The following is a 24,229-nucleotide window of genomic DNA, read 5'->3' on the forward strand; positions in this document are numbered from 1 at the left end:
GAATGTTCGGACATTGTACATTGTCCTCCTGTTTCGCGGTGCTTGTCGCCCTCGTGCAGATCACGTCAGCCGATCACAGCCGCCCTCGGTCGCGTAACACAGTAAATAACGCCACCTCCATCAGTCTAACCGCTGCAAGAGAGAGCGGGCAGTGGCGCCCGCTCCCCACAAGTACTTTGGTCAGAAGTGTTCTGTTCACGCCCCGATAGGGGGGGACGAGACGAGATGCCACAGCTTGACGCAACCAGTCCACAATGCCCCAAGGCCCCAAGCGTTTGGATCTTGTTTCGAACACGCGCCGCCCCCCTTGGCCCCTTGGGCCCCTCGACTGCTCCCGGTTTGCACACAGAAAGTACCCCGGCCAGAAGTGAAAGGCTTCCACCCGGGCTTTTGACATGTCCCGGAAAACTATGTACTACTACGTCCTCGACATGATGCGCCCGCGCGCCAAGCACGGGCTCGCTGGTGCGCGCGCACCGCAGCCCCCGAGCCCCACGCCGCCCTGCTCTTGCTCCTGCTCCAGCATGGTGCCCACTCGTACGTTCGCTGCTCATTACGCCCGTCATGATCACACACAACGACGACGCGCTTAGTACGAGCGACCGAAGAGGGTCCAGCTCTTGGCCTTCTTGCCACACTGGATGCACTGCTGCTTCTCGCCCTCGGGGAAGGGGCCGAAGCGGTCCTGGTCGAAGGGGATACAGAGCGACTTGGCACCGGCCGAGGGGGCCTTGGAGTCCTCGGCCTCGCCGGCGTTGGCCTGCGACTTGGAGCGGTCCTTGATGTCGTCCTCGCACTGGGGGTCCTCACACCAGGGAATGACAATGGCGCACTTGGAGTCGAGGGTGGGGACAACGTCGTCCCACACGAGGGTCTTGCGGACCGACTTGTTGAAGTTCTCGAGGGCGCGGGTGTACATGGCGGCCTGGATGTCCTCGAGCGACTTGTTGACAACGTTGACAATGTCCTCGAGGGGGTACGACTCCTTGTGGTTGTCGTAACGGCGGACGGCAAGGGCCGACTTGGCAGCAATGTCGCGGGGGCCGAGCTCGAGGCGGAGGGGGACACCACGCATCTCCCAGTCGTTGAACTTCCAGCCGGGGGTGTAGCCTTCACGGAGGTCGGCGTGGGCACGGATACCGGCAGCCGAGAGCTCGGCGGCGAGCTTGGCACAGGCGTCGTAGATGGGGGCGTTCTTGCCCTCACCCTTCGAGAGACCGACGGGGACAACAACAACCTGCTGGAGAGCAACCTTGGGGGGGAGGACGAGACCCTGGTCGTCACCGTGGGTCATGACGGCCACACCGATCGAACGGGTCGAGAAGCCCCACGAGTTCTGGAAGACGTGGACCTTGGTGTCCTTGCCCGAGGCGCGGGCGGCGGCGTCGGCCTTGGGGTCCTCGACGGTGATGTCGAACATCTTGGAGAAGTTCTGGCCGAGGTGGTGCGAAGTACCACCCTGGATACCACGACCGGTGGTGGGGATAAAGCCCTCGACGGTGGTGGTGTAGTCGGCACCGGCAAACTTCTCGTTCTCCGACTTCTTACCCTTGATAACGGGAACGGCAAGCAGGTTCTCGTAGATCTGGCGGTAGAGCTCGAGCATGACAAGAACCTCCTCGTCGGCCTCGTGCTTCTCGAGGAAGGCAGTGTGGCCCTCCTGCCAGAGGAACTCGCGGGTACGGAGGAAGGGCTGGGGGTTCTTGAACTCCCAACGGACGACCGAGTTCCACTGGTTGAGCTTCAGGGGAAGGTCACGGTGCGACTTGATCCACTTGGCGTAGTAGGGGTACATGACAGTCTCCGAGGTGGGACGGATGGCAATGTGCTCCTCGAGCTCGGACTGGCCGGCACGGGTGACCCAAGCAACCTCCGGGGCAAAGCCCTCAATGTGGTCCTTCTCCTTCTCGAGACGGGCACGCGAGACGAACATGGGGAAGTAGCAGTCGTTGACACCAGTCTTCTTGATCTCGGCGTCGAAGAAGGCTGATCGCGTTAGTGGCTTCATCGTGACAATGTTCGCCGCGCCCGGTGTATTGACTCACTCTGGATAGCCTGCCAGATGTTGTAAGACGAAGGGCGGAGAATGTAGCAGCCCGAGATGTCATAGTAGTCGAGCATCTCACCCTTGATGAGAACGTCGGTGTACCAGCCCGAGAAGTCCTCGTTCTTCTTGTACTGGATAGCCATCTCGTAGAGGTCCTCGTCCTTCTTGGCGGGGGCAGCGGCAGCGGGCGCCTTCTTGGCGGCGGGAGCGGCCTTGGCAGCGGGGGCGGGGGCAGCAGCCTTGAGCTCGGCAAAGTCAACAACACGGACGGCCTCGGGCGACGAGATCGACTCGAGGTAAGCCTTGATGTCGGTACCCTTCAGGAGGACAGTCGACGACGAGGCGGTGAGGTGGACAGCGTACTGCTCAGTCGACGAGGCAAGGGTCGAGTCGAGGAGGAGGAAGATGGTGGAGGGGACAGGCGAGGGGAGGGCAAAGGCCGAGACTGAGAGAATGTCAGCTTGTGCACAGAGGAGTGGCAAGAGGAGATTGGACTGGTCATGGTGACGTCGAATGATCATTTATATGCCCAGTGGGTGGCAAAATAAAAGGCCAACAACAGACTCTGACCGAGTCGGCGACTGTTGAAAATCTCGACTCGGGAGGTGGCGAGCAGCGTCGCTGCCACTGTGCCACACCTGCATCGATCGCTATCCACGCGCGCAGCAGGTGACGACAAAACGCAGATGCGTTCAGTACACTAACAGGCCCCGGCCGAGGACAGGGCCGTCTGTGCCCAAGGCCAAGGCACTTGATCACACAGTGAAAGTGTGCAAGTGGAGGTCGCGTCGACTCAATAGCCGCCACCTGGCAGTGCACGCGCCGACTTCCCCATTCAGAGTAGCAGGTGGTAGTCGCTCAGACCACCTAAAAAACACCCAGGAGAGGGACACTCACCGTCGTCCTTGGAAGCAGCCGAGGGGATGACCTGCTTGATAAGGTCCTCCGAGGCAAGACGGAGCTCCTTGAGCTGGAGGAGCGAGCCGATGAGGCCCGAGCTGGTCTCGGTGTCCTCCTTGGCAAGAACGAGCACGGGGGTAGGCTCAGCAGTCTTGGCAGTCTTGGGCTTGAAGAGGAGCTGTTGTTTCCTATCAGCGCTCTGCTCTCCGCTGCGCAGCTATCCCGGTCCTCCATTCCAGCACGGTTGGCAGAAGAGCGCTCAGGACACGCCAGCACCACTCACAGTCTTGGTGAGCGCGACGCCGGTCTGGCCGACCTTGTCGAGCTCGGCACGCCACTCGGCACCGCCCTTGACAGGCTCGTGGGTGATGACGGCGGGGGCAGCGCCGAGGTTGAGCGCGCCGAAGCGGGCGAGAATGTCAGAGTCGGTAATGGCCGCCATTGCGAACTTTGTGATGGAAGGGTAGGTGAAGGGAGCGCGGAACTTGGCAGGGGAGCTGTAGTAGCGAATGTGTGACAAGTAGGCGGTCGATGCTGTCGGGCGGGACTGTCTAGCTGCTCTGAAGAAGGCCGCGAGGGGGCGTATGGGCATGTAGCTGTCTCCAGTGATGGGTGCGAGTCGACTTCGTCTGCCGCGCTCGATGTTCTCTCTCCCAGTACAGATGGCAGGCGCGGGATGATAAGCAATCGTCTGTTGACGTGGAAATGACACGTCATGGATGATAGGGAATTAATTAGTGTTGTCCTAATTGGCCCACGAGTTTATTACCCCGGTGGCTTGCCAATTTCAAATGTCCCACCTGTGGCAGGCAATCGAGTGATGAAAGGCATGTGGCCATGTGGCGTATGGCACGGTGGTACGGTGGTGATGATGGCGAGGGGAAAGGGGGGCAGAGTGCAGGATAAGCGGGCGTTCATGTTGCTTGCAGTTACTTGACAGGTCAAGCTGGTGGACATACAAGATGAAATAAACAACCCCAAGTGTCGATGATGAGAAGCAGGTATCTCCCTGGGACGCAAGGCATGTCAGCCAGACGGGCACATACACTGTCCAGCCTCGTGCCAGTTCTGCGATCTGTCGTTTGTTTGCAACCTTTCATCGTTGCACGACTGTCTCGCAGCTGGATCTTTCTGCATGGCTGGTGGGTAATGGTAGCTTGGCCATATAAATTAATAATACAATAATAATAAACAATTGATGACGCCCAACAACTCGGCGCGCCTGTCCTCATACTATCCCCACAGGGTATACTGTAATGTCCAGTGCTGGACAGTAACCCCGTGGCCATTGCACCAGCACGTAGCCACCGTGACCCCACGGTACTTCAGAAGGAGCCTAAAACATGGCGTTTTGGGATTGTGTCCCGCACCCATGTCCGTGAGCCCCCCTCGGGCCAGGCCACGGATCACCTCAGTGCCACTGGCCACAAGAACGGAGCCTTAACGTTCCAACAGTAACATGTGCGTTGAACGAGACCAGCGGCAAGCCGGGCTATCTGTCAACGCCCCAGAGGTCGTATGCTGAGGTGAGCGGCTCTGAGCTGCAAATTGGTCGTGGGACGGCTGTGGGACGGACGGGTGACGGGCTTCGACTTGTGAGGTCGGTGACGACCAGGGGGAGACCAACACTCAACACGGAGATGATCGTTCCGGACATGCCCCTACTGCGGTCCCAGTGTCACAGTGTCGGTGGAGCTATTGTAACCTCGACAACACAAACCCAACCCCCCCCGGCGCATTAACATTCAGCCTGGATCTCAGCTTTACCGCTCTCCACCTAACAGCACTTTGGGGGTGTGTTGATCTGTGGACACGTAGCGTCCTCTCCCACGCTGCCTTTTCTCTTCGTCTTCCTGCTTGGCTCTCCTCACTTGCCTCGCCACACCACTACCTCCTCGCTGCACATGCCTCTGCCAAAAGCCACCACGGCGGTTCAGGACTACCGTTGGTATCGTGCTTGTCGGCGTTAAGCCACGACTCAACTGTCCCACGGTCAATCACCATTGGCAGTTTGCTCCCGGAGTGCACACCCACACGCTCTCGCTCCGCGCACCGCTGGGTGGCCTCTTCGACCAAAGCGATCAGAGCTTCACCGCCAGCACTCACTCACCACCATCAAAATGTCCGCCGACCTCACCTGGCTCCTCGTCCGCGGCTGGAACTCGTTCCAGCGCAAGTCGTCTAACGGCCCCATCTTCTCGGCTGAGCAGGTGAGAATCCAACACCGGCGACAAATCGGGGCAGAATTGCGACCAAATTCAACATTTCGCGGACGGAACACGATGGGAACGGAGATGGACTGGGAATGGGCTGGGCGAGACAGCGAGACAGCGAGGGAAGGGATGCCGAAAGCGCGTTATGGCTGGGCCATGCGTGTTGGAACGCGGAGGTGAAAGTCTGCGTTTCTGGGAAGCGCCCTGTGTGAAGTCCTCGAGGGGTGTCGTGTTCAACCAGCCGTGCGGTCCCAGTCCACAGTCCAGTCGTCAAGCCGCTCCGTTCGCCAGAAGTGTTGGAATTGCGAGATCTGCCCCGGAGCCGCCGTGTCTATGCCGAAAGAGCGCTTGCTGACTTGCTAGGGCAACCTCCTCAACCTCCACTCGCAGAAGTACTCGGGTCTCGCCAACTCGAAGGTCCTCGCCATTGACGCCAACGCCGAGGGTGCCATCACTGTCACCAAGATCCAGCCCAACGGTGGCCAGGTCGCCTCGGCCCGCAAGGCCTCGACCCTCAAGCGCTCGACCGGCCCCCGCCGCGCCGCCAAGATCGCCGCTGTTGAGACCGCCGCCAAGGGCTACCGCGCCGACCTCCGTGCCGTGAGTATTTCCTTTCCAAGAAGTCTCGCTGTGTCCTCGCGACGGACACAACAACAAGCCCTCCTCCATCCCCACATTGCAGCTGCTAGAACTCCCCGGAAACTCTATGAAGGGCCGAGCGTATTTGGCTTGCTAAACCAATGCCATCTTTTAAAAGATCCGCGACATCACGCGCCGTCCACGCAAGCAGCAAGTATGCCATGCGTGGACGGGGCCTGAAACGTCACGGCACATTATTGCCCCATTTCGTGTTAGCTTTTCATAAGACAATTGCTGACGCTACAGGCCGCCGTCGCCCGCATCTCGGCCCTCACCCGCGTCAACCGCCGCGCCGCCAACCCCCCCAAGGACAAGCGCAGCAAGAAGGTCGCCGCCGAGGAGAACGCCATCGAGCTCGACTAAACGCATTTCCCCATTTATGAGGAATTCGTGTATGCAGTAGAGGTCCGGTGCACAGGCTGGCTGTGCGCCTGGAGAGAGTTGGTAGAGGTAGTCATGCCAGCATCTCCGCATTCCACAGCACAAAAATGTCCTTTAATGAGCAAAACGAGCAACGTTGCGTCTGCTAGTTCAACTAACGATTGTTTTCGGGGCCAAGGGCAGGTGTGGAAGTTGCACATGGGGTAGCTCGACGACTGGAGGAGACTGGCCTGGTGACCGCCTAGGTGGCCACCAGGTGGGCAGCACATTGACCCCAGCTCTTGACTGAGTGGGGTGCCAGGAAAAGTGCCATTGTTTGTGTAACTCCTGGCAGGGACTGATGATGTACAGCATAGCCACTCTCCTCTCCGTACCCAGTCCATAAGCCGATATGCCCATGGACAATGGCGCACTGGCGCATTGCAGAGAACAGAATTATGCAGAAAGCGGGCTCCGCACATGAGACGCGCCACGAAGCCCATTCAACCACCAGACAATAAATCATCCCCCCAGTTTAGGATCTGGATCGTCACCCTCCAGCAAGTCGCGCCGTCTCGTCGGCCTCCAACGCGACCGCAAGAACACCACCACCTTCAACCTCCATCCCATCTCCCCTCCCCCTCCCCCCACCCTCCGTCCCACCTCACAAAGCAGCGCGAGGGCGTACCGCTCTCTCCCTCCCCCCTCCGCTGACCCCCGAGAAATCGCTTAAAGATGGTGCGTAGAGAACCAGTTGCGAACGAGTTAATGTGCCTGCTGACACCCGCCCCAGCCGATGCTCCTCGACATCACCGTTAGTCCAGCCCGCGGCAATAGATCGTGCGAACGTGTATACTGATAATGTTCTCAGAGGAAGCTCCTCGCTAGGTCCGACAGGGTCAAGTCGGTGGACTTCCACCCGACTGAGCCGCATGTCATCTGTGGTCTCTAGTGAGTTTGTTGTTCACGTGTTGGTAGCTAACCCAACTAGCAATGGTCAGGTCAAGATCTGGAACTATGAGACGCAGACCGACCTCAAGACGTTTGAGGTGACCGACGTTCCCGTGCGCTGCGTCAAGTACATTGCGCGCAAGAACTGGGTGAGTCAAACACAAGCCCGCCCAAGCAACATGATGGCTAACACGATTCCAGTTTGTGTCGGGTTCCGACGACTTCCAGCTGCGCGTGTACAACCTCTCGACTGGCGAGAAGATTACTTCGTTCGAGGCGCACCCCGACTACATCCGTTGTTTGACTGTCCACCCCACGCTGAGCTTGGTGCTTACCGGCTCGGACGACATGACGATCAAGTGCTGGGACTGGGACAAGGGATGGCGCTGTGTCCAGATCTTTGAGGGCCACACGCACTACATCATGGCTCTCGCGTTCAACCCCAAGGACCCCCAGACCTTTGCCTCGGCGTGTCTTGATCACACTGTCAAGGTCTGGTCGCTCGGCAGCCCTGTGCCCAACTTCTCGCTCGAGGCCCACGAGAAGGGTGTCAACTATGTCGACTACTACCACGGCGGTGACAGGCCGTACATTGTCACCACTGGTGACGACCGTCTTGTCAAGATCTGGGACTACCACGCCAAGTCGTGCGTCCAGACCCTCGAGGGCCACTCGGCCAACGTCTCGTTTGCCATCTTCCACCCTTCCCTCCCCATTATTCTCTCCGGCTCTGAGGACGGCACTGTCAAGATCTGGCACTCGTCCACTTACCGCCTTGAGAACACCCTCAACTATGGCCTCGAGCGCGCATGGTGTGTCGCGTACCGCAAGAGCGGCAACGAGGTTGCTCTTGGTTTCGACGAGGGTGCCGTCGTCGTCAAGCTTGGCCGCGACGAGCCCGCCGTTTCGATGGACACCTCGGGCAAGATCATCTACGCGCGCAACACTGAGATCTTGACGGCCAACATTTCGAACATTGGCACCGACGGCCAGGACGTCGAGGACGGCCAGCGTCTCGGCGTTGCCCTCCGCGACCTTGGCACCACCGAGGTCTACCCCCAGAGCCTGCAGCACTCGCCCAACGGCCGTTTTGTGACTGTCTGTGGTGACGGCGAGTACATCATCTACACTGCTCTTGCTTGGCGCAACAAGGCGTTTGGCGGCGGTACCTCGTTTGCTTGGGCCTCGGACTCGAACACGTACGCCGTCCTCGAGGGCAAGTCCAAGGTTCGCGTCTCGCGCAACTTCAAGGAGCGCCCTGGTCTCGTCAAGTCGCAGGGCGGCTGGGCTATCGAAGGTCTCCACGGTGGACCCCTCCTTTCCGCTCGCGGCTCGGGCTTTGTCATGTTCTGGGACTGGGAGACTGGAGCGGTCGTCCGCCGTATCGAGGCCGACGCTACCAACGTCTCGTGGTCGGGTTCCGGCGACCTCGTTGCCATCACCACCGAGGATTCGTTCTACATTCTCCGCTTTGACCGTGATGCCTACGCCGCCCGCCTCGAGTCTGGCGAGATTCTTGGTGACGAGGGTGTCGAGGAGGCGTTTGACATTGTTGCCGAGGTCTCGGAGCAGGTCAAGACCTGCCGCTGGGTTGGTGACTGCTTCATCTACACCAACTCGGCCAACCGCCTCAACTACCTCATTGGCGACCAGGCCAGCGTCATCAACCACTTTGACCAGGGCATCTACCTTCTCGGTTACCTCCCGGCCCACAACCGCGTCTACGTCGCCGACAAGGACATGAACATTTACTCGTACGCCCTGTCGCTCATGGTCGTCGAGTACCAGACTGCCATTCTCCGCGGTGACCTGGCCGAGGCTGAGCGCATCCTGCCAACCATCCCCGCCGACCAGCGTAACCGCATCGCCCGCTTCCTCGAGGTTCAGGACCTCAAGGAGCTCGCCCTCCAGGTCTCGACCGACCCCGACCACAAGTTTGAGCTTGCCGTCTCTATCAACGACCTCGAAGTCGCCCTTGACCTCGTCCGTGCCGCTCCCGAGGCCGGTTCCGAGGCCAAGTGGAAGATTATTGGCGACAAGGCTCTTGCCGCATGGCAGCTCGACCTCGCCCAGGAGGCGTTTGAAAAGTCCAAGGACCTGCCCGCGCTCCTCCTTCTCTTCACCTCGCTCTCGGACCGTGCCGGTCTCGAGCGTCTCGCCACCCTCGCCAAGGAGAAGGGCCAGAACAACATTGCGTTTGCCGCCTACCTCCAGCTCGGCGACAGCGCTGCTTGTGTCGACCTCTTGGCGGCCACCGAGCGTCTCCCCGAGGCTGCGCTGATGGCCCGTTCGTACAACCCCGCTTCCGCCCCGGGTGTGGTCAAGAAGTGGCGTGCCGACCTGGAGAGCCAGGGCAAGCCAAAGGTCGCCGCGACCATTGCCGACCCCGAGGAGGACCGGGAACTGTTTGACGAGCTCGCCACACCTTCCAAGTTTGACTCGGAGGGCTCGGGTGTGGTCGTCGACCACCAGGAGGACGACGACGATGCCGAGCCCACCGAATCCGCCGAGCCCGTGGACGGTCTTGCAGACCAGGTTGCCGAGCTCGCTGTCGAGGAGAAGTTGGTCGACGAGGAGGCAGAGGCAAAGGAAGATGACGGCGAGGAGGCAGAGGGTGCGGCCGACGCACAAGCAACCACGCCGACCGGAAACGGCATTAAGAAGTAGTCCCCCCACCCCCCAACCCCCAACCCCCCTGACCCGATCACGGCATGTATTCTCTGCGCGGATAGCGGAAAAAGGTGGCACAGAATTCTTGTCATGAAACGGCATTAGACCTTGACCATGGACTGCACAGAACGTGGGCCATGGAGTGGTGTTTTGGCATCGTTTCCCCCACTACAGCGTCTTTTCTCAAATGTGGCACTGACGACAGTACACGCGCTGGTGATATGGCACTGTGTGATGTCTAATTAAGTTTGCCTGGGTCCATCCATGTGCACTCCCGGGGAACCGATATGAGCTGTAAAGTGGAATGTGATGTGATGTGTGTGGCTGGCCACATGTGGTTATGCCATGCCATGCTTGTTAAACCAGACGGTGCCTGTCCGCAGCAGCCCCAGAAGGCACTCTGCACGATCTGTACTGTGCATGCTGTCGAGATCTCTAGAGCAATGCAGTGGGGGTTTGAACGCTGCACAGCACCTGTCGTGTGCCGTATGAACATGACATTTGGGTGCCACAAAGTGATCATCCATCGCGCATCGCACAGAGAGGCGCTCTGGCGTTGGCGCTGGGGGGGACCATCGGCCGATCCAGGAGAGCGACAGGGAAAAGTATGACGTTGTGCGGGGGGTGGGCGCCATGGCTGGGAAAAACACATTGTACCCTTGGTCTCGCGTCCTCGGGTGGCTCCTAGTGTGTTTTTGCGGTGCACAACCTTGCTCTCTCTGCTCGAGGTCCAAGGGCCACGCACGCAGTGAATTGGCATGTGGCCATTTACGGAGAGGGGCTGTGGTGGCCGTAGTGTGTCTGCATGCATGAAGTGAGACGAGCGGGGGGGGGGCGACCTGACGGACACTGCTGCCAAGGCAATCGCAGAGTCATGGCCTTGGCGCGGGGGACTGTTGACCCCGGCGCAGGGCGGCCAGAGCGCCAGAGCGTGACAAGGCCGTTTCTCCCCATCCGTCAAGCCACCTGACAACCATCTCACATCGCCCATTTTGTTCCTTGTCACAACTCTTGTCACAAACCCATCAAATCCCTTCCACTTCCTACTCGTCTCGGCCTGCGACCTCCCTCCTCCTCTTCCTCTTCCTCTCCACACACACTCTCTATCTTCTTTCATTCGTTCCCGTTCGGTTGATGCGTACTGCGCGCACGCAATGATCGTCAAAACAGCAGCAACCATCGCGGCCCTTGCCGTCTTGGTCCCCCTCACCTCGGCGCAGCAGCTTACTAGCGACGGATGCCTCTACATCACTGGCTCATCCACATGCAAAGCCTGTACGTCCCCTCCCTCCCTCACAACACTTGTCGCTGACGCTCCGCCCCCAGTCCAAACCTCATACGTCAACGCGACGGCGCTGGCAGACATGTACAGCTTCTTTGACAATGTCTACGATGTGTCCGACTTTGACAAGTATGTCACACGCTACTTTGCGACCGCAAGCCAGTGGCCCAAGGCCAAGTTTACCACTGGTCTGGGCTGCTCCAATGCCTCGACCGCTGTCATTCGGTACCAGCAGACGGTCATGTGCTCTCTCTGGGTCAACGACGCGAGCAGCCGCAGCTGTATGGCCACCTACCGTGAGTCGTTTTGTGCTCCACCTGCTGGGTGGCGTCCGGAGTGCTGCGCAGTCTCGGGCGCGAGGTCCTCTCCTTCTGCCCCGCAACCACCCCACCCAGGAGCGCGCCCAAGCACTGCAGGGGTTGCAGTCGCGCGCGAGGAGTTATGCATGTGCACGAGAAAACAACCTGTCCAACATGCTAACACTGTTATTACAGAGGGCCAGACCGCTGCCGATGGCCAGGCTATGGCCTGCTCGGATACGTGCAACCAGTTCTCGGCGTCTGAGGTTGCCATTGTGAACAACACTGAGCTGTGCCCTGCTGGCGACAGCACCAAGCGCGAGACCACCATCGCCACCGACCTGTCCAACTGTCTCACCACTGGCGGCCAGCAGGCCTCCGCGTCCAACTGTATCCTTGGATCGGATAACGAGGGCAACTGCGGCTACGGCAACTCGACGACCGAGCTGTGTTCGTTCTGCGGCGCTTCCAGCCCCGAAACTTGCTGCAACGATGTCGACCTTGTGACCATGTGTGGCTTTGCCCTCTCCGCCTCGGCGACTGCCACTGGCGCCACGACAACGGGCACTGGTTCGGCAGTTGGCGCATCCAGCGGCTCGAAGAAGAGCGGTATCTCTAGCGGTGCCATTGCTGGTATCGTCGTCGGTGTTGTTGGCGGTCTTGCCGTCCTTGGTGCCATTGCCTTCTTCATGTGGCGCCGCAACAAGCGCTCGACCAACAGCGCTGCGGACGGTGGCCATTCCCCATTCATCGACAAGGACGAAGACCGCCTTGCTTCTCCCGACTCGACCCCGTCGGCCACCAACCAGGGTCTTGCATCGGAGAGCCACAACGGACACGGTGCTCGCAATGCCGCCATCGGCGTCGCTGGTGCTGCAGCCGTTGGAGGTGCACTGGCTGCCCACCACAACCGTGCGCCTTCGCCTCCTCCCAAGCCCGTCTCGCCAGTGGCTGCCACGCACCCCATTGCTACCGCCAACGCCCCGACCGCCTCTGCCTTCCCCCAGTCGGCTCCCAACGAGCCGCCCTCGTACAACTCGTTTGCTGATGAGCCTGTGGCACAGGCTACGCGTACGCCCGCAGTCGCTGCTGTCCCAAGTGCGCCGACGCCGCGCATCTCGTCCACCCCTGCCGCTGCCGCTGCCGCGGCAGAGCCGACCAACGCTGGCTTTGCGGGTCGTGGCGCCGGCCACGCCTCGGCTGTTGGCACTGGTCTCGCTGTTGGTGCCGGTGCGCTCGCTGCTGGTGCCGCCGTCCACCACCACAACGCTTCTTCCGCTCCTTCTGCTCCCCCTGCTCCCCAGGTCTCGTCTGCCCCCTCGGGTATGACCACCTCTCCCAGCGGCGCCATCTCGGTCAACAGCATTCCCGACCAGCACAACCCGGGCCACTGGATCAAGCAGGGCTCCGAGGTCAACGTGCTTCACCCGTACGCGGCCGCGCTCACCGACGAGCTCACTCTCACTCCGGGCATGACCATCCTCGTCGAGCAGCTCTTCGATGACGGCTGGGCCACGGGCAAGGTCATGGATGGCGACATGTCCCAGGCCGGCAAGACGGGCCAGTTCCCCGCAGTGTGTGTCTCCACCCTCAACGCATAACGACGAGACAACGACGGACAATTTTTGCAGTATATACGGTCTATGTAATATGGTGTTGTCTCGCAAGGGGTTTGCGATATCTCGCTCACCGGTCGGTTGTCGGTGTACGTTGGCATTGGGAGATGCAGCTCATATGCGCCGCATTGCGTAGAGCAGGTGTGCGGCGCCGCAGGGTTGATTGAACCCACCGCGACGTCGCCCCCTGTTCCTTTGCGGCACCTATGTGGCAATGTGACGGATAAACCCCGAGCAAAACGTATCACGCACCGTGGTACATACAGAATATGCGATGACTTCCCTTCCCCGATGCTTGCATATGGTCCTCAATACTGCAACATATGTTCGGATGTGCTCGGCATGACCCCTTCTTCTCGCTCGATGCGTACGGTATTGACCAGCGAATTCTCGCTGCGCGTCACGCGCGTTGTCATGAGTCGGTGCGGCGGAGTGGTGTCGACAAGAAATAACGTGATACTTCGGACTGGCGATGCTCGGTCTGGCCGTACCGGTAGTTCTGGACAGTTGGCGCCTGGGAGATGACCGATGGTGGGATAAGGTAGCTGACGTCGGAGGTTTGGCTGAGGACCCCCATTCTCGAGCCTTGCGACGGCTAATTACAACTTAAATACTGGATGCGAGGGTGGATCTGATGCCGTGTGTGGCACACACCGACAGGCTATTAGACTCCACGGTGCTTGTATTTGCCTTGAACGTGGCACACTTACAAGCTCCAATGTGTACTGCACATCCGCCAGAACGTCCACATGTGACTCCACCATCCAATATGAAGGAGCTTGTGGCCGGTGGCGCCGCTCGCCTCCGGTGCTGGCCTTTTGGTATAGTTCCGCGTGTTAGTCTCAGTAGTGAGAACAGAACACATTTCAAACGATCTACTTTAGTCCTCGCTTCGTCCTTGCTCAGGATGACGAGGCCCAGCGCAGAATCGCCGTCGGCATTGGTATGTGGGCGAGTTTGCGATCCGCGACTTGAAGGAGGCTCTCGTCAATATCCGGATATCCAGCGAGCGACGACCAGCTCATGTGGCCAATGGAGATGCCGGGCAAAGCGATGGATGCGGGTTGGGTGTGAACGAGGAAATGGTGTGGACGACAGCAGCATGCCAGGGAAGACACTTGAACATGGCTGGGGCAGCAGACCTATCTCGTTACTGTTGACGATACTAATATGACGGCGCGGCGCGGCGCATGTGGCAACATTATGAAGGGGGTTGGATTGGCAGCCTGACTTGCGGCATTGGAGGTCAACAAGAACGTGGGCTTTCCTTGCAGCATTGACCATGCCCCTTGACGCTCTGAGCCCTGAGCTCAAAGTCGGGCGTGGGGAGTTTGACAAAGGTGAGAAGCCGGACGAAGGTGGAAGAAGACGCCGACAAGCTAACAGACGTGCCACTCGAGTTTCAACCACGAAATATTGACCTCCAGAGCGACCGTTCCAACAAAGGGACACACTGGGGGTACGCCAGGTGGGCTGCCGTGCGCAGCTCTAAGTCATCGACAGGCGATCGTTTCCGTGTCTCGAAGATAAACCTTATTTTTTCTTGAAGAACATCACGGGGATATAGCGAAGTGGTATCGCGTTTCATTTGCAGTGTCGCTTCGACAACAGCACATTGAAAAGATCCTGGGTTCAATCCCCAGTGTCTCCATAATATATAGCAGCTCATGAAGCTGGGTCTTCACTTTTTGCATGTGGTTTAGTGCAAGAAGCTCTCAAAAATCAGTTGTGGATGTGTAGGAGGCAGGAAAAATGGCCCGGAGGTTTATTGTCCGGTGGCTCTGTGGCAATTCATCTTGCAAGAGAGGCCTGTTTTAGGTTCCCCAGTGTCTCCATGAGCAGCTCTAGCAGCCGTATCTTTTTTATTATGGATGCAAGAGGAGCATTGGATGTATTTTTGGGAAGAATTAGGACACAACAAGTACCCCCAAAACGAGCGGAAGTTTTGTCTTTGAAGGGTGTGTGGTTTTCTTGATCGGCGGTTTTTGGTTCCGGTCCGTGGACTGTTCTTTTTAGAAATCCGCCCCACCAGAGGAGGGGGGGGAGAGGGAGCGTCAGAGGCATATGCACACGCAGGGGTACATCTTGTGGAGTGGTGGAATGCATGCATGACACTGTCAAGTTGGAAAGGGACGCCCGGTAATCCAGTGACCCTCCTCCAGTTACGCTTCGGAGGGAGCGGGTGGAATATGCCACAACCGCAGACAAGCGTTCTCTTCCACCTAGCAACCGATCTCTAGCGAGCCACGTTCTTGAGTATCGACACCATTAACGCTCTCGTCGCCTCCTGCTAGTCATTCTCTGATGAACTAGTCATCGTCCGGGCACCCTTTGCCATTTGTTTTTGTCTCAAAAATACAAAAATAAATCTGTTTTTAATCGTCTTTTAAATTGACATGTGTACAAAAACATACAATGCGTAGTCCGCTTTGTAGTTATGTGAGTTTATCCTTACACTGCTATAGTGTGCTATCTCTATCCTACAGCACAGTACCGTCCTGCACATACTGACCTGCACTTTGCTTCGTATCTGAATATACTGTCACTATGTGTGGATGTTTGTAATTTAACTTCTCGTCTATCCTCGAGTTGTGCGCTTTGGAAGCAGAGCAACGTCTTTTTGGCGCTTCTGGCGAGGCTTCATATGCCTGGAGCATTTCTGGATACCTCAAGGCTCGATTCAAACCCAGTGGCTTAAAGTCCTCAGATCACAATAGCACCAACAGTGACTTTACCAGGAAAATCACCGCCTTCCCACCCAACGCCGCCCTGCCCTGCGAGGGGGTCACGTCAACCTCTCTACAGTGCTTGACCACACGATTCGGCTTATCACACACCCTCTGGGACTTTATCAGGATAATCGACAAAAACATGGCTGAAACCGAATAACCACTGCATATATTTCTGTTACCTGCAGACACCGTTACAAACTTCCCCGCCGCCACTCCCCAAAACTTCCCCCTCTCCCAACTCAAACAGCGGCCGATGGGCGGCGTCCCGATTCGCGGCTAATCGCACGCGACAGACGACGGGTGAGTCCACCCGCGTGCTCGGGAACATCACGGTCTGCGCGGCCCAGGATGATCTCTGCCTCGCGCGAGCCCGCAGGCGGAATGTCGCCCGAGACAGACACCTTGACGGGGTTCTCGCCCGTCTCATAGGCAAGGGCAAAGATGATGTCGAGTTCCTCGAGAGAGTACTTCTTCGTCTCAGGGAAGAAGAAGTAGACGCTGGGCGCGATGATGAGGCCGTTTGTGGCGGCAAAGAGGGCGTAGGTTCCCCAACCAATCTTGTCGAACATGGGGCCAGTGGCCATGACGACCATGAAGCTGAGGTATGTCAGAAACAGTCGACAGGAGAGAGAAGAGGATGAGATGCACTCACTTGAAGAGCCAGTTAGTGGCTGTCGACATGGCATTGGCCGGAGCACGGATACGGAGGGGCGTAACCTCCGCGGGGTAGAGCCAGGTCATACCGAGCCAGCCGACCGAGAACCAGGTGTTGAAGAGGAAGAGGCAGAGAACAGAGATGACTTGGGCTGGAACGGAGCCGGCCTTGTTGATCTTGTATAGTCCAGCGAGGATCGCCATTGTGGCGGCTTGAAGGATCGCCGTCCAGACCATCAACTTCCTTCGTCCGATTCGTTCGATGAGGAACAGTGCGACGAGAGACGTCAAGAAGTAGGTCGTTCCATTCACTCCTGCAATGACTCTTGACATGAAGGTGGAGAGACCCATGCTCTCAAGTACAAGAGTCTGGACGTCAGCACGGTTTTTTGAAAGGATGGTCCGTGAGCGGCCATTGTTGGAGGTACCACTTTCAACCACTCCCACCTCATTGTCCACCTCACGAAGCACTTACTAAATAGTAGGTAATGAGATTTATACCTGTGTGTGTTGCATAAGCGTACAATCCATGTGGTCAAGGGCTATACATACCTGAAATCTGCTGGTGCATTTGGCTGGCCATTCCGAGGAGCGTACGACGGAAGTTTTGTGTCTTTCCACCGGTGAACAGCTGGCGGAACGAAAATCCAGACGCGTCTTCAGCCTTGACGGCATCTACAATACCGTGCCAAGTACGCCGAACCTCGGGGTCGCTGACAGACGTGTTGTCGAGGGCCGCAAGGACAGCCAGAGCCTCTGCGTTCCTGCCCTTTGCGACGAGCCAACGGGGAGACTCGGGAAGGCGGAACATGTACATGCAGACGATCATGATGACGGCAAACACGATTTGAAAGGCGATGGGGAAGCGCCACGACACGGAAGACTTGGGGAAGAAGAAGCCGACGTTGATCCAATACGAGACCATGATGCCGAAGGTGATCAGGGAGCCTTCAAAGAGGACGAGTTGGCCGCGGCGTGCGGGCTTGGCGCACTCGGACTGGTAAGCCGGGACGGTTGAAGTGAGGAGACCGTTTCCGAGACCAGTGATAACGCGTGCCACAAGCACTGGACGTCAGCCACATGTTAGTCCAACGCAATCTTACTCATTGGGTAGTTGACAGAGGCAGCTTGCAGAATAGCTCCGACAATCATGATGAGACCGCCACTTTTCGTTTTTGTCAGCAAATCGATCCTCGCCGGCGCCACTTCCGAGATTTTACTCCGGCCAGGCGGTGTCCGCCCAGCGCAACAGCCACTCACAGACTGATGGTGTGGCGACGGCCAATCTTGTCACCGACCCAGAGGTTGGACAGAGCACCGGCCATGCAGCCGAGCTCGTAGATGGCAATAAGGAGCGACTGCAGCGTAGAAGCGTTCCCGCCGCCGCCCTGCCAACGGGTAACGGTCTGCGGGAAGGTGCTCTCAAAGGACTCCAACGAGAGGAGGCCTCCCATGACACCCTGGTCATATCCAAACAGGGTAAACTGGAGAGACGACGTCAGCATGTACTATGTTTGCGGTGTTGCTGCGGATCTCCTCTCCGGAACAAAACCAGAAATGGCGCGAGGAACACCGACGGAGGCGGAGGAATAGCTCCACTCGTTGTCGTCACTCGTCGTCGTCGTGCGTTCAACTCACTCCAGTGCCCGCCACAAAGGTCACCATAAACGTCAAAGCCTTGCCCTTGAGGCGAGTGGGGGCGATAGCGGCAGCTTCCTCATAGTCGATGGGGGGTGTCTCGAAGCCTGACTCATGACCCTCGTGACTCGTCTTTTCGCGGTGGGTGTGAATGTCGTTGTCCAGCTTGTTATTGTGTGCTAGAGTGGTGTCGGTCATGGTTGCGATGTTTCTCTGGGTTAGTTGCGGCCGCCAAAGATGTGAGGAGCAAGTGTGGGGAACCAGAAGCTGTCGGCGCCATGGTCTTGCTTTTATGTGTTGGCATCGCTGGTGCGACTGTTCTCTGCGATTGCCGTACCGGCCCTTGAGGTTTCTACAGGGGGGCCTGTCGGTATTCTTGGCAAACAATGCCGGATCAACCCCCGCTTCGGTATCGCCCTGAACTCCACGATGCCCCGCTCGCAAATCGCCGGGGCGTGTGGAGAGGAGGCGAGTGGAGCAGTGGCCCAGCGCAAAAGTAGTGGGACACGGTAGGAGTAGCTCCGGAACGGCTGTACGGACCGGTCCTTAGGTCGTGTCTTGCCCTGGTTGCCGGGGGGTGAAGTTGCTCGTCGCATGTCTCTTAGTTTGGCAAGTTTCGTAAGGGGAGAAGAGAGCAAGCAGCGTATATCCCGCGACAGCCGAAACGCATGTGCATGTGGTGCTGCTCCCTGATCAACGCCGCGACGACGTGGGCAAGAGACCTTTGGGACTTGCAGCAAAGCCATCTTCTGGTCGCCGAGTGGGCCTCAGGGCTTTCAAAGGTGGGTTACGTCATGGTAACTCCACAGCGGCGATTACTGGTTCTTGGTCTGGGTCTGACCTGGCTTTTGGACCTGTAACTTGACACGAAGCCCGCAGCGATGGTACGTTTTGGGAGAATAGGGTGATTCCTACCTAGCGGAGTACTGTGAGAAGCCGTTATGACTCCTTGCGGAATCACAGCGGACGGGAGTTGATCTCAGTTCCAACGGCCAACGGGCTAAAGCCACACCGGAGAACTTGTCGTCGTCCCTCACTGCAACCGTGCTGGTCGTCCGAATCGGCAGGAAGGGATGCTCTGCGCCTGGAGATTCAACATGTGGTCTGGGCCCCGTGGGGGGGCTGGAGGTTCACCAACTACGGAGATTTCCCGCCAACACATCGACAAACATGCCAACCCGCCATCTCAGCTCGCCACGCGAGAGGGCTTCTTATAATTTATATATTATATCTTCAGATAAAACCGGTGTTCACCAGTATATCCTGTCATAAAAGTGTGGTCAACCCAATTTTCTTCCGCCCAACCCGGACCTGGGTCCGAACCGGAAGGGTCCCAAACTAGAAGGGTCTCGAGAATACCCTCATTCGCCATCGCTTTCATCGTCAACAGTCGACTTGACGGTCTCGTGCGCTCTAAATGCAACGCGGCCGGACGCGCCGTATCCGCCAAACAATAGACATAAGCATCTTCGCTAGTATATCGGTTAGTATAACCGCCTCTCATTAGAGAGTTTCCTAATAGGATCATCGCGGTAGAGCAGGGTTCAACTCCCTGGCGGAGAATCTGTTTTGCCTCTTGCTCTCTCGAGAAGGGATGCAGAAGGCCCACATGCTTTTTGATCGATTGAAGGGGTGCTGAACGGCAGTTGTGTGGACGAGAGCGGCTGTTGTGGCGTTCAGAGAAGGCGACAGAGGAGATTTGGTTCGATATCGATTGTGCCACAGTTTCCGTGATAGGTGGGCATGTTGGATGCCCGCCTCAGTCCTCTCTTTGTCGAAGACGTCGTTGTTGTTCGTGCTTGTTGCCTCGCCATCTGCGTCGGAGTCGGCGGTGGTGAGGTCGGCCTGACGAAGACCGAGCCATATGTGTGTCCATCTCAGATCACTGCTTCCGTCATGGGCTCGCAGCACCGAAGGCCTCCTGTCAAACAAGGCCGTCCAAACAGGCCACAACATACCGCTTGCCGCGACATATGTGCATCGAGTTAGGATGTTACGCCTAGCCGTGAATGCATCCACATGGAAGCGCAGTGTATATGCTGATTGTGATGGAAGAGGCAGTCGTCTGGGGGTATTTTGTAGCCAATTTTTAGCGATATTTTCGCGCCGCACATTTCTGTGTACCCAGCTCCCTTTGTCCAGTTGCGGTCTTGGCAACAATGTACACGGATTCATATCTTGACCGCACCACTGTATACTAACAGCTGCGAATCTACATTAATGCACCCCTCCCTTCCCCATGCACCAAAAGTCCTCTTATGGGTGATCAGACACCGTCTGCGCCGCGCTAGCCACACCGCCGCCGCCGCCGGTGCCAATACCGCCCGCCACCTGCTTCCTCCAGCTGTCAATGTTGGAGCCCGGGTCGGGCGCGTCGTACGCCGGCATGCCGGGGGGAACGACAGGCATCGGCATGCCCATTCCCATGGCCATCTGGGGCATCCCCATTGGCATGCCCATCTGCGGCATGGCGTACGTGGACATGTAGGGCGACGCGCCATAGCCCATGTTCGGCATCATCATGCTCTGAGCGGTCCTCTGGGCGTGCTCGGCCTTGACGTGCTGCTGCTTCTGGGCGGCGCCGGCGTGCTTCCATGCCAGGGGCAGGTCGTCCTCGACCTCCTCGGGGTTCTGCACACCGGACGCGGCAGGCTTTTCAGGCGACTGGGCCGCAGCGCGGTTGCGCACTTTGCGGAGGAAGAGGGGTTCATCGTCGTCGTCGTCGACACCTGCGGCCGGAGCGGAGCGCACAGCGGGAGACATGCCTGAGGCCTCGAGACCGAGGGAGCCAATGTCAATGCCGTCCGTCTTGATGTTCGGTAGTGCTGGTGCCGAGCGGTTCTGGCTAGACACCACCTTGATGGTACCTCCACCGCTGGTGGCGCCGCCGCGGAGCTGCGACAGAGGCACCTCCTCGTCCGAGTCGTCCTGAGCAACTTTTGCCTTGACACGAGACAGGGGCTCCTCGTCGGACGAGTCGTCGTCGTCGTTGCCATTATTCTCAAACTGCATGGCGGGCAAGACGGCGCGGATAGTAGACACGCGCTTCGTTGCTGGCGACGAGCTCGATCCAACGGGCGAGATGGGCGATTGCACCTGGGGTGACGACCTTGCCTTACCCTTGGCTGCGCGGAGGGGCGTGTTGTCGTCCGAGTCATCCGACTCGCTCTCAGCAAACCACTTGCCGACACCGAGACTGCTGGCGGGGCGACGCTCGGGGGCCGGTTTGGGCTGCTCGGGCTCGTAGCTTAGTCGTGGTGCTCCTTGCTCGGGCTCGTACATGACTGTAGGCGGGCGCTCGGACGAGATCGAGTGACGTTGGTTCGCTTCCGCCTCAACCATGGCCATCATCGACTTGGGGCGTCTTGCGTCACCACCTTCAAACTCCATGTTGAGGTCTGCCGGGTGGATCATCTGGCTCTTGCGGCCACCGCCGAACATGCTCCTGCGGTTGTTCATCTTTTCAATCTTGAGCCTCTCCTTGTCGAGCTGGGCAGCGTCGGCCTGCTCCTTGGCCAGCCTCTCCGACTCTTGCATGGCGTTGAGCTTGGTCATCTCACGCTCCCACACAGTGTCGGTACCAAAGACCGATTTGGACCTGACCGAGCGGCCGAGGGATCCGGGCTGTTCGTCTGGGAGGTTGAGCTGTGGCACGCTGCCAAACGTTGTCAAGGGCCGCTGCCCCACTGTGGCCGCGGGAGGACCATTGCCAGCAGCCCCGTCGTAGTCGGCCGGAGGCGTCACTTCCAGCAATGTCGACTGACGGTTCATCATGGACGGACGGTTGTCGCCATAGAACACGCGCTTCTTGTTGTGCAGCAGGTCCTTGCGCGCCTCGAGCTGGTCGATAAGACTGGTTCCGTAGAGCTTGCCTGGTTTGCGGCTGCCTTCTTCGGGGTCGTCATCCTCTCCGCGCAACTCTTCACCTTCCTCGGCCTGGCCCCTAAAGAAGTCATCGTCACGCTGGCCGCCAACCATAAGACTGGAACGGAAGGTGCGCTGAGACAGTGACAAGGGCACACCGACACCCATGTTGAGGATGGACGCGCGCGCATCGGTAGGGAGAGGCTTCTCGCCCATTGTAAAACCGTCAGGGACGTGGACTGAAATCGTCTGGCGCTCGGTACCAGCCAGCTGCGGGGGCATGAGAAGCGTCTTTGGACGCAACAGCTCGTGACGCTTGACGCGAAGGACTTGGCTGGTATACTTTGACGGGCGGAGTGGGCGACCATAGTCGGCAGCGTCCGGAATGTCTTCGTACTCTTCAGCCCCTTGCATCATGGACAACCGGTTGGTGTTGCCATACTCGAGTGACGAGCGTCGCTCCGAATACATCGATGGAGGGAGGTCGGGGGCTGCATCGTCGTACACCAGGCTGACACGACGTTGCGGACCGCCAGTGTCGAAGCGCGACGAACCACCTTCGCTGGCAGGAGTAGGGATTTCGAACGGGTTGCGCAACAGCTCCTCCTCGTTTGCTTCAGGGTCGTACATCGAAGCACGTCTGGCAGCAGCGCCGCCGCTCATGGAAGACGAGGAGCGGTGTTGCCGGCCGTAGCCGTCGTCGGGCATAGACACCATGACTGGTCGGTCTGGTCCCCAGTCGTCTTGCATGGACAGCGCAGCAATGGACGACCGGCGCTGGTGTTGTTCGTCGCCCTCGCCGCCTTCTGCCATACGCCGGACACGCTCCGAGTCGCGCAGGGCCGCGTCGTACTGCTCGTCGGTCGAGTTTCGGGCCTCGTACACGGACCCTTGGTCCTCGTTGTCAAGGTGTTCGAGGTGGACCGAGTGCGCACGGTCCAGAGACTGCCCGCTCATGGCCGAAAACGACACGTTGCGAGCGCGCGGGACCTTGCGCATGGCGCCAACGTCCATGGAGGCGGGTCGCTGGTGGCCCTGGCTCGACAGCGGCGAGAGAGGCATCGTCCATTGCCCGCCATCATCGACACTGCCTCGCTGGTCATTGTACTGGGCGCTCTGGCGCGGCGGCTGTTGCTGTCCCTCCTCGCCGATTTGGAGGGGGGGAAGAGACGGTGCTGGTCGCTTGTTACGCAGACCAATAAAGATTGCAGAGTGTTTGTGGTTGACATTCTCGCGGGTCGGGTCGTCCAAGTCGTTGTCGTACTCTGGCGATGTTTGTTAGTTGTCTGTTCCACTGGACCTCGGCCTCTGGGACGTGATCTATGCTCACCGAGGAGTGCGGCAGCAAGTGCGAGACGGGAGAATGTCGGTTGTGAGGCCATGGTGGCCAGTGTGGACTAGGCCAAAATGCGAGGTGTTTGCTGAGAAGGCAAAGAAAAAGGTGTAGCCAAGAGATTGTGACGGCGCGACCATGGGATCCATCCCACCCAACGACGTGGACTTGAAACACGCGGATAGACCCGGGGACCCCGCACGCTGGTACACCGCTATTTGGCCCCCCTCTCTCACTTCCTCGCCACACCTTGCACCTACAGCAGCAGTCCTTTTCGCCTCTTATGAATATGCACGACGCGTCGACCGAGTTGGATGCTCCCGCATCAGGTACGTGGAAGTCGGCAAGTATGCACGCTGGGTACGGTGGCATGGCGTGAATGCCAAAGGGAGACCCGTGCGGACATTGGGGTGTGGCTGACGGCGCGTCGTGCGCGCATGCTATTAAACCAGTCCAGGCGAACAACCTCTCCCAAGATCTGTGCCCCCCCCCGCCGCAACGTTTTACCTATCTACAGCTGCCTATCGCGCGCGCAAGTTCTACAATTCTACCGCCAGCCCGGATGATCCAGTCGCCACAACTCGCCCCTGCCTCATCTTCCATGGTTGAGGCGCGCTGCCGCGATAGTCGCCTCCGCACGTCGTCCAACGAACTCCGAGTCGGACACATCCTAATTGCCGACCCGGAAAGCCAAAACACACCTTGCACCTGGGAAGAACGGCCCCGCGGTTCAGGACGACGCAACATGACGGTACTGCTGGCCCAGAGCTCCAGAGGAGAGTGAGTGATCGTGTTAACATGTGTTGCCATCAGGCCTGGAACGACTACGACCGCCAACATCCGCGGCACGCCCGGGGCCCGGTCGGGGACCATGAGGAAGGACCATGGAGGTTGTGTGGAGAGCACTACTGGTCTCCTGTCAGTCATGCTACAGATCGTTCACTCGTCCTGGCGGTTAGCAACGATGTGACACGCCAGACCTGATGCAGCGGCCAGGCGTGCCATCGAAGCGGGCGTTGCCATCGAGTCTC

General features: G+C 58.6%; 6 protein-coding genes and 2 non-coding genes across 8 annotated transcripts; 5 read left to right on the top strand and 3 right to left on the bottom strand.

Annotated features, from left to right (window-relative positions):
* Positions 1–589: 589 nt before the first annotated feature.
* EHS24_008016 (uncharacterized protein) lies at positions 590–3,539 on the bottom strand (the record flags this gene model as incomplete). Its single annotated transcript, XM_028623345.1, has 4 exons — positions 590–1,986; positions 2,046–2,492; positions 2,945–3,125; positions 3,231–3,539. 4 exons carry the CDS (start codon positions 3,537–3,539, stop codon positions 590–592), a joined length of 2,334 nt encoding a protein of 777 aa, XP_028476278.1.
* A 1,528-nt stretch (positions 3,540–5,067) lies between these two features.
* On the top strand, positions 5,068–6,162 carry EHS24_008017 (uncharacterized protein; the record flags this gene model as incomplete). Its single annotated transcript, XM_028623346.1, has 3 exons — positions 5,068–5,157; positions 5,524–5,760; positions 6,046–6,162. The coding sequence occupies 3 exons, from the start codon at positions 5,068–5,070 to the stop codon at positions 6,160–6,162; spliced, it is 444 nt and encodes a 147-aa protein (XP_028476279.1).
* Positions 6,163–6,894: 732 nt separating this feature from the next.
* On the top strand, positions 6,895–9,777 carry EHS24_008018 (uncharacterized protein; the record flags this gene model as incomplete). Its single annotated transcript, XM_028623347.1, has 5 exons — positions 6,895–6,897; positions 6,953–6,973; positions 7,031–7,110; positions 7,151–7,259; positions 7,312–9,777. The coding sequence occupies 5 exons, from the start codon at positions 6,895–6,897 to the stop codon at positions 9,775–9,777; spliced, it is 2,679 nt and encodes an 892-aa protein (XP_028476280.1).
* A 1,157-nt stretch (positions 9,778–10,934) lies between these two features.
* On the top strand, positions 10,935–12,962 carry EHS24_008019 (uncharacterized protein; the record flags this gene model as incomplete). The annotated part of the gene is made up of 3 exons (XM_028623348.1): positions 10,935–11,055; positions 11,107–11,358; positions 11,557–12,962. The coding sequence occupies 3 exons, from the start codon at positions 10,935–10,937 to the stop codon at positions 12,960–12,962; spliced, it is 1,779 nt and encodes a 592-aa protein (XP_028476281.1).
* A 1,572-nt stretch (positions 12,963–14,534) lies between these two features.
* EHS24_008020 lies at positions 14,535–14,628 on the top strand. The gene has a single exon. It is a non-coding gene; the product is annotated as a tRNA-Ala (tRNA).
* Positions 14,629–15,948: 1,320 nt separating this feature from the next.
* Positions 15,949–18,199, bottom strand: EHS24_008021 (uncharacterized protein; the record flags this gene model as incomplete). Its single annotated transcript, XM_028623349.1, has 7 exons — positions 15,949–16,306; positions 16,362–16,732; positions 16,839–16,864; positions 16,916–17,428; positions 17,467–17,528; positions 17,624–17,847; positions 18,002–18,199. 7 exons carry the CDS (start codon positions 18,197–18,199, stop codon positions 15,949–15,951), a joined length of 1,752 nt encoding a protein of 583 aa, XP_028476282.1.
* Positions 18,200–19,467: 1,268 nt separating this feature from the next.
* EHS24_008022 lies at positions 19,468–19,564 on the top strand. The gene has a single exon. It is a non-coding gene; the product is annotated as a tRNA-Glu (tRNA).
* A 693-nt stretch (positions 19,565–20,257) lies between these two features.
* On the bottom strand, positions 20,258–23,247 carry EHS24_008023 (uncharacterized protein; the record flags this gene model as incomplete). The annotated part of the gene is made up of 2 exons (XM_028623350.1): positions 20,258–23,130; positions 23,196–23,247. 2 exons carry the CDS (start codon positions 23,245–23,247, stop codon positions 20,258–20,260), a joined length of 2,925 nt encoding a protein of 974 aa, XP_028476283.1.
* Positions 23,248–24,229: the final 982 nt, after the last annotated feature.

The sequence above is a fragment of the Apiotrichum porosum genome (assembly GCF_003942205.1).
Source record: "Apiotrichum porosum strain DSM 27194 chromosome Unknown scaffold_6, whole genome shotgun sequence".
NCBI lineage: Eukaryota > Fungi > Basidiomycota > Tremellomycetes > Trichosporonales > Trichosporonaceae > Apiotrichum > Apiotrichum porosum.